Source organism: Pantherophis guttatus, chromosome 11, assembly GCF_059756535.1.
Source record: "Pantherophis guttatus breed Tessera chromosome 11, ASM5975653v1, whole genome shotgun sequence".
In the NCBI taxonomy this organism is placed as follows: Eukaryota; Metazoa; Chordata; class Lepidosauria; order Squamata; family Colubridae; genus Pantherophis; species Pantherophis guttatus.
Window position 1 is genome coordinate 20,081,210 of NC_142073.1, and position 16,856 is coordinate 20,098,065.

The following is a 16,856-nucleotide window of genomic DNA, read 5'->3' on the forward strand; positions in this document are numbered from 1 at the left end:
CTGCAAAATCCCCATTCCCTCCCCACTCTGGGGGAAGGATAATGCAAAATCCCCATTCCCTCCCTACTCCTGGGAGAAGGATACTGCAAAATCTCCATTCCCTCCCCACTCCTGGGGGAAGAATACTGCAAAAGCTCCATTCCCTCCCCACTCCTGGGGGAAGGATACTCAAAATCTCCATTCCCACCCCACTCCATGAGAAGGACACTGCAAAATCCCCATTCCCTCCCTACTCCTGGGAGAAGGATACTCAAAATCTCCATTCCCACCCCACTCCATGAGAAGGACACTGCAAAATCCCCATTCCCTCCCTACTCCTGGGAGAAGGATACTGCAAAATCTCCATTACCTCCCCACTCCTGGGGGAAGGATATTGCAAAATCTCCATTCCTTCCCCACTCCTGGGGGAAGGATATTGCAAAAGCTCCATTCCCTCCCCACTCCTGGGGGAAGGATATTGCAAAATGCCCATTCTCTCCCCACTCCTGGAGGAAGGCTATTGCAAAATCTCCATTCCCACCCCACTCTGGGGCCCGCCAGAGGTGGTATTTGCCAGTTCTCCGAACTGCTCAAAATTTCTGCTACCGGTTCTCCAGAACCTGTCAGAACCTGCTGAATAGCACCCCTGCTTCGTGCCCAAGACATTATTAGAATTCCCAGTTTCTAACCTGGTCCCTTTTAACGACTAGAACCCAACTGGTTCTCAATGCAAAAACAATCGATACAAACCTCTGTATGTTCAGCTATTTATCTTACCCTGGCATAGTTTAACAATTCCTGTAACGATGATGACAATTAGAGCAATGACTTTGGCATAGGTGAATGCATCCTGCACCCTTGTTCCCCATTTAACATAGGCACAATTTATAAATGTTAGAAGACCTACAAGACAAAAAAGGGAAGCAAAGGAAGGCATTAGAAAGCGATGGTGACATTTATTTATTTATTTATTTATTGGTTCGATTTATATGCCGCCCTTCTCCGGAGACTCAGGGCGGCTTACAATTTATTTTATTTATTTTTATTTATTTTTTATTTTATTAGATTTCTATACCGCCCTTCTCCCGAAGGACTCAGGGCGGTGAACAGCCAAAAGATAAAACACAGAAATACAAAATTTAAAATAGATTAAAACAGATTAAACAATTTGGCTAAATTTTAAAAATATCCCATAATTAAACAAATTAAAATTAGTGTTTAAAATTTGAATTTAAAAATTTTAAAAAGGAGAAGAACAATGCGTTAAGCAATAGCCTTCATACTTTTGTATATACCTGCTTAGTAGGGCTTTCGGCCACGCCCTAAGCGGTGTTCTTAGTTCTTTTTTTTTTAATACAAAGTCAGTTTATTGCCCCCACAATCCGGGTCCTCATTTTACCTACCTCGGAAGGATGGAAGGCTGAGTCAACCTTGAGCCTGGTGAAATTTGAACTCGCAGTAATTGCAGGCAGCTGGCAGCTAAGGGCTACTTAACAGCGCTTTAATCTGCTGCGCCACCAAGGCTCCTTCTAAACGACATTGGTTGTTTTTAAAGCAAGCCCTGATGTGAAGTTTTCCAAGCCAGAGTTAACAGTCAAAATGCCATATTAGTAAACAAGCTAAGAAGGTTGTGTTAAGTCAAAGCCTTTATGGTCATTGTACATCATGTATACAACGAAATTGGTTTAGCCCAGTGGTGAAATTCAAATTTTTTTACGACCGGTTCTGTGTGCGTGGCTTGGTGCGCGTGGTATGGCTTGGTGGGCATGGCAGGGGAAGGATACTGCAAAATCTCCATTCCCTCCCCATTCCTGGGGGGAGAATATTGCAAAATCTCCATTCCCACCCCACTCTGGGGCCAGCCAGAGGTGATATTTGCCGGTTTTCCGAACCACTCAAAATTGCCGCTACCGGTTCTCCAGAACCTGTCAGAACCTGCTGAATTTCACCCCTGGTTTAGCCTCCACTGGTGCAGTCCATACAAGAATACAAGACAACATGAATAATATAAAGAATAATGCTTATAGAAGTAGTTAGGGGGAAAAATAGTCATAAATTAAAGAGAACCACAAGGTTTAAAAGGGGGCAGACAGCCAATTTGGTTGCTCTGTTAACACTTCCAGTGGCAAAAACAGGAAGGACCTCATAAGACAAACATCATGGCAAGAGTACCGAAAAAAGGGGAAAATATTGTTTGTTTTCAGATTCTTGTTTGCAATCCACATCTTAAAAAAACGTTTCTTTTTAAGTGACAAATTTTTGTTGAAAATAGGAAATGCCGCCTCAAATCTGTCACTTGGCAATGAAAACAGTTGGAGGGTTTTAATTTTAAAGAAAATTATGGGATCTGAAGGACAGGAAAAAATAGAATTAGGTCCAACATATTTTTGCATCGTTTTAACAGGAACTATTTCTTTCTGATATGTTTCCTCAGCTGTGGGGCTGCTTTTGAAAGAAAAGATACAATTACATGCATGGCTCACTTCAAAAAAACATATAGCAGTAATATTTTTTTTTTTAAAAAAAAAGTTGGTTTCAGTTAATGAAACTTCCTACTAAAAGATGTCTTTTATGTGAAACCCAAAGGTGTTTTTTCAAGCGGCAATTGGACTTTCTGGTTTTTCTTTGAAGATGTTTCACTTCTTACCCAAGAAGCTTCTTCAGCTCTGACTGGATGGTGGGGAATAGAAGAATGGAAATCCAGTCAGAGGTGAAGAAGTTCCTGCTCACCCACTGACCCCCACCCTTTGGCCTCTGCCTCGCAGCAGTTACCTCCTTGCAAGCAAACAGCAAGAAAAAAACAGCTCCTTTCAGCTTCAGCACAGCCTAATTAGCACAAGTTGATTGGATCGGACTCCCGACTCTCAGCTGATTTGCTCTCAGCTGCTTTGTGCAGGGCTCTGCTGCTTGCTGCAAAGAGTAAATTGTTGGAGATTTTTTTTTCCCTTGTGCTAATCAAGCTATGCTGAAAACGAAAATGAAAGTAAAGCAGGCTGTTTGCTGTTTGCTGCAAAGAAGCAAAATTGCTCAGAGGAAGAAGCAGATTTCTTTTTCTTCTTTTCCTCACCAAAAAAAGTAGGTGTGTCTTATACTCCGAAAAATACGGTATATGGTTTTTAAAATTCTGATTTTCCGGGGATGCACTGTTTTGTTCAGTTAAAGATTATTGTGAATAAGGCTTAGTAGTCTATTGCCAGACGCTAGGAATCAGGACCACCTGTTCAGTTCCAGTTTAAGATGTCTTTCTCAATCCCATGTACAAACTTCTATCCAATTAAAGCTCAGAACTAGATTGGCACCCAACAAGACTTAAAGCAGGGGTGTCAAACTCGCGGCTCCATGGGCCGGATGCTTCCCGCACTGGCCACGCCCACCCGTTTTAGTGAAGGAGGGGAAAGTTGTGATACATCACGTGACGACGACATGTTGTCGTGAATTTTACACCCCTGACTTAATGTAATTCAAGGGGGGGGCTGGATTTGGGATTGTTTGTGGCAACCTAATGACTCCATGCTGATTCCTCTCTTAACTCCATGGCCAGCCTCGGTCTCTCTTCTTTTCCTACATGTATAGAATTTAGAATAGAATAGAGCTGGAAGGGACCTTGGAGGTCTTCTAGTCCAGCCCCCTGCTCAAGCAGGAGAACCTATACCAGTGATGGCTAACCTTTTTGTTGTCACGTGCCAAAAGTGTGGGGGGGGTGTCGCAGGCATGCGTGCCCACACCCATAATTCCCCCGTCCCCCCATGCTTGCGCTCCTCCTGCTTTTGGCACGCGACGGCAAAAAGGTTACTGGTGGGCCCGGAAGTCCTGTTTTTCGCCCTCCCCAGGCGCCAGAGGCTTTCTTGGAGCCTGGGGACGGCAAAAACGGCCTTCCCCACCCCCTCCATGGCCCTCCGTAGGCTGGAAACTGCCCGTTTCCTGACTTCAGAAGGCCCCAAATCAGCTGGCCGGCGAGCACATGTCTGCTGGAGCTGAGCTAGGGCAATGCTCACATGCCCACAGACATGGCGCCGCGTGTCACCTGTGGCACATGTGTCATAGGTTCGCCATCACGGACCTATACCATTTCAGACAAATGGCTGTCCAGTCTCTTCTTAAAAACCTCCAGTGATGGAGCACCGACGATTTCTGGTGGCAAGCCGTTCCACTGGCGAATTGCCCTCACTGTTAGGAAGTTTCTCCTTAATTCTGCAGGTTGCTTCTCTCTTTGGTTATTGTTTTCTTGCCCTGCCCTCTGGTGCTTTGGAGAATTATTTGACCCCTGCACACTTTTCAGTTTGCTTTTCAGCATTGGTTTCTCAAAGGGCACCCCAGCTTAGTAATCTTTTCAAAAGCTACTTAACTACTATCCTTCCCTAATGCAGAAGCTGTTTCTCTTCATCCACCACAGCAACTCAACCAAACTCCAGCTCAGTGTCAGGACCCAGATAGCTGCTCGGTAAACACAAATGTGATGAAATCCCTTTTCCTCCATAGACTCACAGGGTATTTTGTCTGGTGGTTATTGCGTAAAGTTTCCATCTCTTGCAGCTGTAACCCAAGCTGCTGAGATCACTTATTATTACCCTGAAAGAAAAGGTCTTTACACACCCTAAGAGTATCCACCCAGGATGATTAATACTCTGGCATATTACTGTACCCATCAATGATGAGCAGATCTCTTGGCTCAACGTAGTCATAAACAAGCTTCGCCTTCTCTCTAGAATGTCTCAATAATAATTATTTTTTTAAAGTTTCCAATTAGTAAGTCTCTTTTCCTTTGATCCCTTACTGAGAAGCACCGGCTTAATGAATACGTTTCCGTAGGATTCCCATAGAGTTGAATTGCGAACTGTTCCGTAAAAACAACAGCCATTACTGTTAGGAAATGATTATTACCTAACTTGTTGCGTTGGCAATATATAAACCCTCAATATAGCTTTAAGACTGCTGTATTGCATTCTACTGTGTCCTGATTGGTCCTGATTATCCCTTCTTTTTAATCTCAAAAAGGAAGCTTTGGAGTGTGCAAATCCCGTGTCTCCAGCACCTTTTCATCCTGCATCTTGTCCAAGGATGGATGGAAAGTGGAAAGATCAAGGTGTTTTCAAGCAATCTTCTGTGCTCCCAAATGCTCCATTACAGTGATGGCTAACCTTTTTGCCATCGCGTGCCAGGAGCGGGGGGAGGAGGTTGCGTGTGCATGCCCACATCCATAATTCTATGACCACCACCCCTCCACGCTCCTGGCGCGCGATGGCACGTTAGGCCCGTTTTTTGCTCTCCCCAGCCTCCAGAGCCTTTCTAGGAGTCTGGGGAGGGTGAAAATGGCCTTTCCCACCCTCCCGGAGGCCCTCTAGAGGCCGGAAATGGCCCCTTTTCCAACTTCCGGTGGAACCTCTGATATGGCTATGCATGCCACCTGTGGCACACGTGCCATAGGTTCGCCATCACGGCTCTATTAAGTCATAAATTATTACACAGGTTAAGTCCTCAATTTACAACCTTTCTTTAGTGACTGTTCGAAGTTACAACAGCACTGAATTTTTTTTCACACTTATGACCATGGCAGCATCCCCATAGGTCACATGATAGAAGTTCAGCCACTTGGCAACTGGTTCATATTTATGACCGTTGCAGTGTCCTGCGATCACGGGATTCCCTTTTGCGACCCTTCTGATGAACAAAATCAACGGGGGAGTCAGATTCACTTAACAACCAGGTGACTCACTTAACAATGGTAATGATTCACTTAACAACTGTGGCCGGAAAGGTCATAAAATGGGGTGAAAGTCACTTAACGAATGTCTCGCCTAGCAACAAAAATGTTGGGTTTCAATTGTGGTCGAGGAGTAGCTATGCATTTACACTGTGTTGACAGCTATTTGTGTGCATGCTTCTCCAGAAAAAAACAACAGAATAATGTTAAATCCGTCTTTTCAGCTGAATCTTAGAGAGGCAACATAGTGTGATGGTTCAAGGCATTGGACAAGCACTTAAGAGACCCAAGCTGAAGTCTATAATCAATCATGGAACTTTCTGGTTGACTCTGGTTTGAGTTTACTCCAGAAGGTCAAGGACCACCATGGATGCCACCTTAAGCTTCTGAAGGATAGACTTGTCCCTCAGTTCAGTAGAACCAAAGTAAGGTAAAGGTAAAGGTTCCCCTCGCACATATGTGCTAATCGTTCCTGACTTTAGGGGACGGTGCTCATCTCCGTTTCAAAGCCGAAGAGCCAGCGCTGTCCGAAGACGTCTCCATGGTCATGTGGCCGGCATGACTAAATGCCAAAGGCGCACGGAACGCTGTTACCTTCCCACCAAAGGTAGTCCCTATTTTTCTACTTGCATTTTTTACATGCTTTCGAACTGCTAGGTTAGCAGAAGCTGGGACAAGTCACGGGAGCTCACCCCATTACATGGCACTAGGGATTCGAACTGCCGAACTGCCGACCTTTCGATCGACAAGCTCAGCGTCCACTGAGCCACCGCGTCCCATTGTAGAACCACAGCACACCCTTGCTTTTCACCCTTTTCTGCGCAAAAACGAGAGTACCTCTTGTATCGCTACCATATGCACCGCTCTGCTTTTGCACTAGCTGCTAAGCAAATCCCATTTTTAAAGGCACGGCAGACCACAAGGCAGGAGGTCCACTTCTTGACCCTCCTTTGTCACCACCACCACCCTCCCACCAGCTCTGATGGAAGCAAATTCAAGCCGGAGGATCTATGGGGAATACTCACATACACAAGCAGCGGCGATCAGACGGCAAGCAATGTACGGAGGCTGGCAAGAAGGGAAGACTGGCTGCACGATATAGTTGGCAAAAGTTATTGCGATAATTGCCTGGCTGGTTGGTTCAATGATCAGCAACGATGTCCACAGGCGTATAAAGGCAATGAAGCCTCCAAAGGCCTCCAAGATATATGCGTAACTGGCTCCTGACTTGGTGATGGTGGTGCCCAGTTCAGCGTAGCAGAGAGCTCCAATCACGGAGAACATCCCTCCTAGGGCCCAGATGACTAGGGATAATCCATAGGACAAACTGTAGTTAAGTACTCCTTTGGGTGACACGAATATCCCGGATCCAATCATATTTCCTACGATTAGGCAGATGCCGTTCAGGAGGGAGATTTCCTTTCTCAGCTGCATGGTTCTTTGGTTTCCACCATTCTTTTGAGCGTTGCCACTCATATCGGTTTTATCAGCTGTCCCGATTGGCTGGTACTCATTCAGGGAATTAAGAGGTGGAAAGTTCTCCTTCTTCTCCATGGTGACATCCACAAGGTGCCCTCTGCCAATGCCGATGCCAAACTAAAGTAAAAAAGAAAGCAGGATTAAGGACGGATATTTTAGATGTACAATGTCCGGTTCAAGCAACTGGAACCTCTGGTGAATAGCTTGAATAAGCAACTTTATTGACCTCTTCCTGCACTACAAGAATCTCCCAAGACTGCTTTCCTTCTCCAGGGAGTAAGCAGATAAAGCTTCATGGATCTCGGGAGGTGGCAGAGCTGAAGTCACGCTTATATCTCTCATGGCTGCATAAGGACTCAAGGCTAATTCCCTGCTTGACTCCTCCTTGCAGCCTGCCTGACAGTTTCTCAGCACACAGGTTACTAATGTGAAAGGTGAAATTCAGCTGTGACTAAAACATTGGGCGAGTATTCCAATGGTCACAGCCTTAGCAACTTTAAAATAGGTAGACTTCAACTCCCAGAATTCTCCAGCCAGTTTAGCACAACTCATTCGGGGAGTTGAAGTCCACACATCTTAAAGCTGCCAAAGTTGACAAGCATTGAATTAGAGGGAGACTCATATTTTCTCAATGATATTTCAAACATAAGAAATGGAACAAAATGGAATATACATATTATTGTTTGCATTAACCCTTGGAGCTAATTCAGGAAATCTTCACACCAAAGCTTGCATCAATTTTCAAGATGTCTAAAAGCTGCATAAATGTTAAGGGAGCCTTATTTAAAATTGTGCTGTTTTTACGAAGGTGGTACTTAAAAGATTTCTCTGCTGGGAACAAATCATTTCAATAGATCTATTCCGGGATCAAAGTTAATAATAAATGCGTGAGTGGGATCTGGCTAGCGAGCTCTGGTTTAAATACATATTAAATAACTTTTCCTTTGATTTCCCACTTACAGCATAGAACATTCTGAGAATCTGGTTGGCAATGGAGGCATCCACAGTTAAAACGGATCGCCTCTACACAGATATTATCTTGATGTCAAGATTCAAGCTTACTTCAAACCATGCAGAATAGATTCACTATCACTGCTGGGGGTTTGCAGGGTTTCAGGAGAACCTCTAGCTAAGATTCTGTGCAGTTCACAGGACCCCCAAATCCCACTCCTGGCTGGCCCCGCCCACCCCTCTCCTCCCAGGAGTCCCCACACCATCCATTTTAGATGCAGGTAAATACAGGACGTACGTGGAGGCTCAGGGAGGGCGAAAAATGGGCGTACCGGAGTTTCAGGGAGTTTCTGGCCTCCAGAGGGCAGCCAGAGGCTGAGGAGGCCATTTTTGCCCTCCCAGAGGCTCAAGAAAAGCCTCCAGAGCCCGGGTAGGGCAAAATCACCCCCCACACACACACCATGGTGCAGGAGGCTGACTAGGCCACACCCACCATGGCCACACCCACCCAGCAACCGGGCAGAGAACCCCTTGCTAAAATTTTTGAAGCCCACCCCTGCCTATCACACTAAACAAGTTGAAAGCCACAGAAAAGCTTCCTTGTCTCATTATGACTTTGTATAATGTGTGAACTCAACTAGTGCAGAGATAGAGCTATTCAGCTCTACTATGACATAGCTAAGAAGCATGGACAAGTAAGCTAGTAACCCCACATGTTTGTGTGTTTATCTGTAGTTTCCCGTAAGGACTGAAATCAAGTTTTTTATTTAAAATGATGGTGGTGGAGAGTGTCTATGGAGATTCTCGGTCATCCAGGTCATGGTTGTCCCAAAGGTGCTTTTTCAAGAGGCAACTGGACTTTCTGGTTTTTTCTTTAGAAATCGAAATAGATGAAGAGAATTGGAAGGGACTTTGTAGGTCATCTAGTCCAACCCCCCGCCCAAGCAGGAGACTCTACACCATTTCTGACAAATGGCAGTCCAATCTCTTCTTGAAAGCCTCCAGTGATGAAGCTCCCACAACTTCCGAAGGCAACTTCTGTTCTATTGATTGATTGTTCTCATTGTCAGAAAATTTCTCCTTATTTCTAGGTTGAATCTCTCCTTGTTGGGTTTCCATCCATTAATCCTTATCAGGTCTTTGGGTGCTTTGGAAAAGAGCTTGGCCCCCTCCTCTCTGTGACATCACCTCATATATTGTAAGACTGCTATCATGTCTCCCCTGGTCCTCCTCTTCACTAGACTAGCCGTGCCAAGTTCCTGCAACCGTTCTTCATATGTTTTAGCCTCCAGTCCCCTAATCATCCTGGTTGCTCTTCTCTGCACTCTTTCGAGAGTCTCAACATCTATTTTATAGTGTGGTGACCAAAACTGGATGCAGCATTCTAGGTATGTTCTTACCAAGGCTTTATAAAGTGGCAGCAGTACTTCAGTTTTGCTTCTCATCCAAGAAGCTTCTTCAGCTCTTCCATTCCCCGTCATCTAGTCAGACCTGAAGAAGCTTCTTGGTTGCGAAGCAAAACGTCTTCAAAGAAAAACCAAGAAAGTCCAGTTGCCTCTTGAAAAAACACCTTTGGGACAACCATGACCTGGATGACCGAGAATCTCCATAGACACTCTGCAGCAGATTGAATGGATCTTACGAGTGCATGCTTTTTCTTTGGAACGTATGTTGATACGCGGATGAATCTGGGAATATTTCCAATTGGTATAAGAAAATCTTTAGGTGTTACTCAGGGTCTGACCCTTATATTCATGGTGTATTACTGTCTTTATGGGCTTTTACGTTTTGGAAAAATAAGTACAATTTTGTATTAGAAAAATACAAAATATAACTTATTGTAATAAAATTTTAATATATATTTTATTATTATTATTATTATTATTATTATTATTATTATTATTATTATTATTATTAATTTTAAATGATCAGTTGACTGAGTTTCATGTTTAATGAATAAAAGATAGTAATAATTATATTATATTATATATTATATAATATATATTATATTATTATATATTATTATATACTTCATTTATTAAACATGAAATTCAGTTGATTGAGTTTCATGTTTAATGAATCAAGTATATAATACATATACACATATACACATATACACACATATATATATGGAAGCACGAAGCCGAGAATACCAGCCTGAAGATGACGAATGAGACTTCGTCGAAACGTCGCCAAGACACTTCCAATTTTACGTGGGAGAAGAGCCGAATAACCAAAGACCTACATACAAACACCCGCGAAAACCTGAGAATATATATATATATATATATATATATTACAACAACATCATATATTTTAAGAAGATACTTGGTTGATACCTAGGATGCTGGCAGCAACCCGTATCAACCATTAGCACAAATCGTATTTGTGACACATTTTTAAATGTTCAGTTGACCGAGTTTCATGTTTAATGAATAAAAGATAATAATTATTATATTATATAATATAATAACAATATATATTATATTATTATATATTGTTATTATATACTTCATTCATTAAACATGAAATTCAGTTGATTGAGTTTCATGTTTAATGAATCAAGTATATAATAATAATAATATAATATATATTACAATTATATTAAAACAACATCATATATTTTAAGAAGGTACTTGGTTGATTCCTAGGACGCTGGCAGCAACCAATATCAGCCATTAGCACCAGTCAATGGTATTTGTGACACATTTTTAAATGTTCAGTTGACCGAGTTTCATGTTTAATGAATAAAAGATAATAATTATTATATTATATAATATAATAACAATATATATTATATTATTATATATTGTTATTATATACTTCATTCATTAAACATGAAATTCAGTTGATTGAGTTTCATGTTTAATGAATCAAGTATATAATAATAATAATATAATATATATTACAATTATATTAAAACAACATCATATATTTTAAGAAGGTACTTGGTTGATTCCTAGGACGCTGGCAGCAACCAATATCAGCCATTAGCACCAGTCAATCGTATTTGTGACACATTTTTAAATGTTCAGTTGACCAAGTTTCATGTTTAATGAATAAAAGATAATAATTATTATATAATATAATATAATAATAATATATATTATATTATTATATATTATTGTATACTTCATTCATTAAACATGAAATTCAGTTGACTGAGTTTCATGTTTAATGAATGAAAGAGACAATAATATATTACTTGTTGTAATATAATTACAACAAGTCATAGTCAATCTTAGTAGAAGAGCCAGCTTTAGTGTGGAAGTGAAGACATCTGACTAGAAACTGGGAGACCGTGAGTTCTATTCCCACCTAAAGCACCATTGGAAGGAAAATCCATCTGATTCAGATGCAAGCTGGAAGAAAGATGCTGGAAATAAAATGGAGGCTGATTGGAAAGAAAGGTCCAGTTACTGATGAACAGAACCACCAGGATTTGTGGTTTGGTGCAGCTGACAAAATGGATCTTAGAGTTGATGGGGTTTTATACCTTCTTGATTACTATGTAGGGGTCATAGCTGGCTCTATAGGCAAAAGAAGAAACGCAAATCCTAGGTGTTTGCCTGAGCTAATTTTGTCAACCTTTGATTTGTTGCTTATCTGAATTTCTGTCTTGACACAGTCTTTTTGACTGGATCTTTGACCAAATCTACATTTCTAAAAGCTGGCTTCCTCAGTTTCTGCTTGGGGCAGGGAAACTGGGGCTGGTTTCTGCCTCCCTTAAGGTTTTTTTCACTTCTCCTTTAGGGGAAATATTTTATCCTGCCTTTTTTAATATTTCCCAAAATATTTCATTCTTCACGGGAGGGGAGCTTCCCATAGCACAAAGCCAGCTGGGTGACCTTGGGCCAGTCACTTTTTCTCAACCCTAGGAAAGGAGGCAATGACAAACCACTTCTGGAAAAAAAAACTTTGCCAAGAAAACTGCAGGGACTTTTCCAGGCAGTCTCTGAGAATTGGACATGATTGAACTGAATAAATTGTTTTACTAGAGTAACTTCTATGTTAAGCAAAAGTTTGCTTCAAGGTAAGATCTGGCCAAGACCACAGCTGATAGTTAGTTAGTTAGTTAGTTAGTTAGTTAGTTAGTTAGTTAGTTAGTTAGTTAGTTGGAAAGCTCTATTTGGAATTTAATTCTTGTACTAGTTTCATTCAGAGATGCTTTGTTAAAGAATCCCCAAGAATTCTAATCCAGTGACTTGGAAAGTCATTGCTAATCAGAATAGACATTAATGGGATCTAAAAAAACTTATGAACACCATGTCACACAGTAGCATCTCAAGGAGCCATGAACTACATAACTCCTTCTGACACAGTCATCATCTCAGGGGGGGGAAATGTCATTGCCAATATTGTCATTTGGGAAAAAACATTTACTTAATCATAGTAGCATGCATGCACAAAACAACAGGAGAGGAATTAATTTATCTGGTCATATCTGCACAGTTGCTATGTTTTGGAGTAGCAAAAGGGAGCCAAAAAAAAAAGCATAACCAACAACCTATTCAATTATATTTCACAGATTTTAAGAATGTCCCTTTGCAGTCTGACAGCCCTGACTACAACGTAAGCTCTTTTGCAATCTCTATTCATTTCAGGCTACATTAAATAAAGACATGGAGAAAACCCTACATCCACCAACACTGGCAGGGCTTATAAATCCTCGATTTATGACCGGTTGGTTAATAACAATTCAAAGTTACAATGGATCCAAAAAAGATCCATATGAGCCTGATCAGTGGTGGGTTTCAAAATTTTTTACTACCGGTTCTGTGGGTGTGGCTTAGTGGACGTGGCAGGGGAAGGATACTGTAAAATCTCCATTCCCACCCCACTCCAGGGGAGGGATACTATAAAATCCCCATTTCCTCCCGATCAGCTGAGACTTGGGAGGCAGAGAATAGATGGGGGCAGGGCCAGTCAGAATTTTTACTACCGGTTCTCCGAACTACTCAAAATTTCCGCTACCAGTTCTCCAGAACTGGTCAGAACCTGCTGAAACCCACCTCTGAGCCAGATTTGGAAATTCCAAAAATGCCCCCACAGCTTTGTAATTGCTTTTTGGTTGTTCAGCAACCGGCCCACATTTAAAACTGTTTGCAAGGTCCAGCAATCATAGGACGACAATTTATGATGAGATTTTTTTTTTGCTGGAAAATGGCGTTTACTTACAGTGTCTGTCAGAAACACCCATTATGGACAATGGGTTCACTTGACAATATCGTGATTTACTTAACAATTGCCGCAAAAAAGAAAATGTTTTAAAACCAGATCAGTCACAAGATAACCTGTTTAACAACCAGCACATCCTACAACTGTCATTCTTAGGCTCAATTACGGTCATACGTTGAGAACTACCCTGTTTCCTCGAAAATAAGACATCCCCTGATAATAAGCCCAATCGGGCTTTTGAGCACATGCGCTAAAATAAGCTTCTCCCTGAAAATAAGCCCTCCCCGAAAACAAGCCCTCCCTGAAAATATTTAAATGCAGAGCTGGAAATCAGGTAAGATGGCAAGAGGAGCCCCATCTTGCTGTACGCACCCCAGAGCCTGGAAAGCTCTGCAGACTAAAGCACTGTAATTTAACACCAGCTGTCTGCAATTAAAGTAAGTTCGAATCTCGCCAGGCTCAAGGTTGACTCAGCCTTCCATCCTTTCTAAAGTAGGTAAATTGAGGACCCAGTTTGTGGGGGCAATAAGCTGACTTTGTATAAAATATACAAAAGTATGAAGGCTATTCCTTAGCGCATTGTAAGCCGCCCTGAGTCTCCGGAGAAGGGCGGCATATAAATCAAAATCAAAATAATAATAATAATAATAATAATAATAATAATAATAATAATAATAATAATAATAATAATACCTCCCCGAAAATAAGGCCAAGGGCTTATTTTGGGGTTCAAAAAAATATAAGACAGGATCTTATTTTTGGGAAAACACGGTAGCCATGGTCAACTCACTGCGGGCCCACTCGCCATGGCCAATTCACCAAAATAATTTTAAAAATATTTTAATTTAATTTAATTTTATTTTATTTTTGTCATTCACATTTCATTTTGTCCCTCCTTTGGCATCTTTTTTGCAACAGCAATAGCACTTAGACTTATTTATATACAGCTTTACAGTGCTTTACAGCTCTCTCTATGTGGTACCTATAATAAACAGGGAATAAGCCCCACTCATTTGCACGGATGACGTTCCCTAGTTGGGTCATAAAATGTTTGCAAGCAATCAACAAAGCTCAGAGAGCACACCAAGGACTCTACATTAAATAGTCAGGTCATGTATACCTACCTTGTTCTTTTTCTTTTTTTTGCTACATTCCAGACAAAACAAAGCACTGCTAACTACAAATACAATAAATTCTACAGATTGATAACCTGTCCTGGGGTGGTGGTCATGGATATTTCTATTGCAACAAAAACAAGTTCATTAGAGCAAGAGGTTTACCAAGGTCTCCCCGGGAAACAATCCCTGGCCGAGTTTCGTTGTGTTGCAAAGCTAAGCAGTGCCAGATATGGACAGGAGCAGGTAAGCTCAGGCTAAAGCGTAAACAAGGAAATTGAAGTTAAAAACAATAGCTCATCCTTGCCATACTGCCAAGGAAACTGCATAGATCCAGGTATGCAGTCACAAACTTAACTCAAGGTTGTATTTATCTTTACCTTTAGCCCAGTTGGCACGTCAAACTTTTTTACTGTTTACATTTTACGTAAGCGAAGCAAAGGAATATGATTTACATACAATATGTAAATAAAATTAATTATACCAGTAAAAAATGGGTTGTGTTTTTTTTTATTAAGGACACAGTTAATTTATATGCAATGCAACAAAATAAAACAACAGGCCATGGGCTTCTTCACTGTCAATCTTACCAAGAGCAGAAACCGATTAACATAGGGAACAACTTGCCTGCAGAAGTTGTGAATGCTCCAACACTGGAAGTTTTTAAGAAGAGACTGGATAACTGTTCGTCTGAAGTGGTGTAGGTTTCCTGCCTAAGCAGGGGGTTGGACTAGAAGATCTCCAAGGACCCTTCCAACTCTGTTATTCTATTCTATTATATTCTAAACTTGCCAACATCTTCACCACCTCAATATCAAACACTACTGAATCTGTTTCCAAGCCTTGTTTTAACTGACCAGAAAAACAATCCTGTAGAGCCGGGATGGCGAACCTATGGCACATGTGCCAAAGGTGGCACGCGGAGCCGTATCAATGGGCATGCGAGCTTTGCCCTAGCTTAGCTCCGGCACGCATGCATGCGTCGTCCGGCTGATTTTTCGGGCCTTCTGGTCCCACCGGAAGTTGAGAAACAGGCTGTTTCCAGCCTCTGGAGGTCTTCCGGGGGGGTGGGGAAGGCCCGTTTTTCACTCTCCCCAGGTTCCAGAGCCTTTCTAGGAGCCTGGGGAGGGTGAAAACAGCCGTCCCCACCCCCGGAGGCCAGAAACGGCCTGTTTCCCAACTTCTGGTGGGACCGGAAATTGGGAAACAGGCCGTTTCCGGCCTTTTTTGGGGGGAGGCCGTTTTTAACCTCTCCAGGCTCCTAGAAAGGCTATGGAGCCTGGGGAGAGTGAAAAGCGGGCCTTCCGGGTGCACCTCACATGCCAAAAGCAGGAGGAACACGGGGGGGGGGTCACACACACATGCACAGGGGGCGGGGCGCATTGAATTATGGGTGTGGGCGTGCACGTGTGACACCCCATGCTCCCCCCACTTTTGGCACGTAAAAAGGTTAGCCATCATTGCTGTAAGAATGTTGACAATTTCTATTAAAAAGCCAAAAAAACTCCAAAAAACCCCCAATGCAATCCTAGGCTGCATTAACAAAGGGATAGAATCAAGATCACACGAAGCATTAAGACTGCTTCATAAGGCCCTTGGAAAGGCCACACTTGGAATATTGCATCTGGTTTTGGTTGCCACAATATAATAAAGATGTTGAGACTCTGGAAAGAGTCCAGCGAAGAAGAACAAAGATGGTTAGGGAGCTGGAGGCTAAAATGTATGAAGAACAAGTTACAGGAATTGGGTATGTCTAGTCTAGTGAACTTCTGCCAACCTTGCAGTTCGAAAGCACGTAAAAAATGCAAAGAGAAAAATAGGGACCACCTTTGGTGGGAAGGTAACAGCGTTCCGTGCCCCTTTGGCGTTGAGTCATGCCGGCCACACGACCACGGAGACATCTTCGGACAGCGCTGGCTCTTCAGCTTTGAAATGGAGATGAGCACCACCCCCTAGAGTCGGGAACGATTAGCACGTATGTGCGAGGGGAACTTTTACCTTTAGTCTAGTGAAAGGACTAGGGTGACACAATAGCAGGATTCCAATATTTGGTGGGGAACTGCCTCAAACTGTTCTCCAAAGCACCAGAAGCCAAGATAAGAAACAATGGATGGAAACTCATTAAGGAGAGAAGCAACCTAGAACAAAGGAGAAATTTCCTGACAGCGAGAACAATTAACCAGTTAGAACGGTTTGCCTTTAGAAGTTGTGGGTGCTGCAACACTGAAGGTTTTTAAGAAGAGACTGGACAGCCATTTATCCAGAATAGTATTGGGTTTTCTGCTTGGGCAGGGGACTGGATTAGAAGATTTCCAAGAGACTTCCAACTCTGTTATTCTGTTATTAAATAGCAAAAATGTCTTCATTAGGAACAACCTGATTTAATTAAGCTTGTTTAAAATACAGTAGTAATAATATTGGTTAAACCTGCTGCTGAATATAAATAAATAACC

The 16,856-nt window shown here is 42.1% G+C and overlaps 1 protein-coding gene across 4 annotated transcripts in view; it reads right to left on the bottom strand.

Moving 5' to 3' along the window:
- Positions 1 to 16,856, bottom strand: part of SLC7A6 (solute carrier family 7 member 6) — a 57,546-nt gene that overhangs the window by 29,261 nt on the left and 11,429 nt on the right. For all 4 annotated transcript variants that reach the window (XM_060681563.2, XM_034425447.3, XM_060681564.2 and 1 more), the window contains exons 2-3: positions 6,706 to 7,276; positions 757 to 882 (exon numbers count right to left, since the gene is read on the bottom strand). In XM_060681563.2, coding sequence (XP_060537546.1) covers positions 757 to 882; positions 6,706 to 7,234 — 655 coding nt within the window. In that variant the 5' untranslated portion in view covers positions 7,235 to 7,276. The remainder of the gene's footprint in view (positions 1 to 756; positions 883 to 6,705; positions 7,277 to 16,856) is intronic.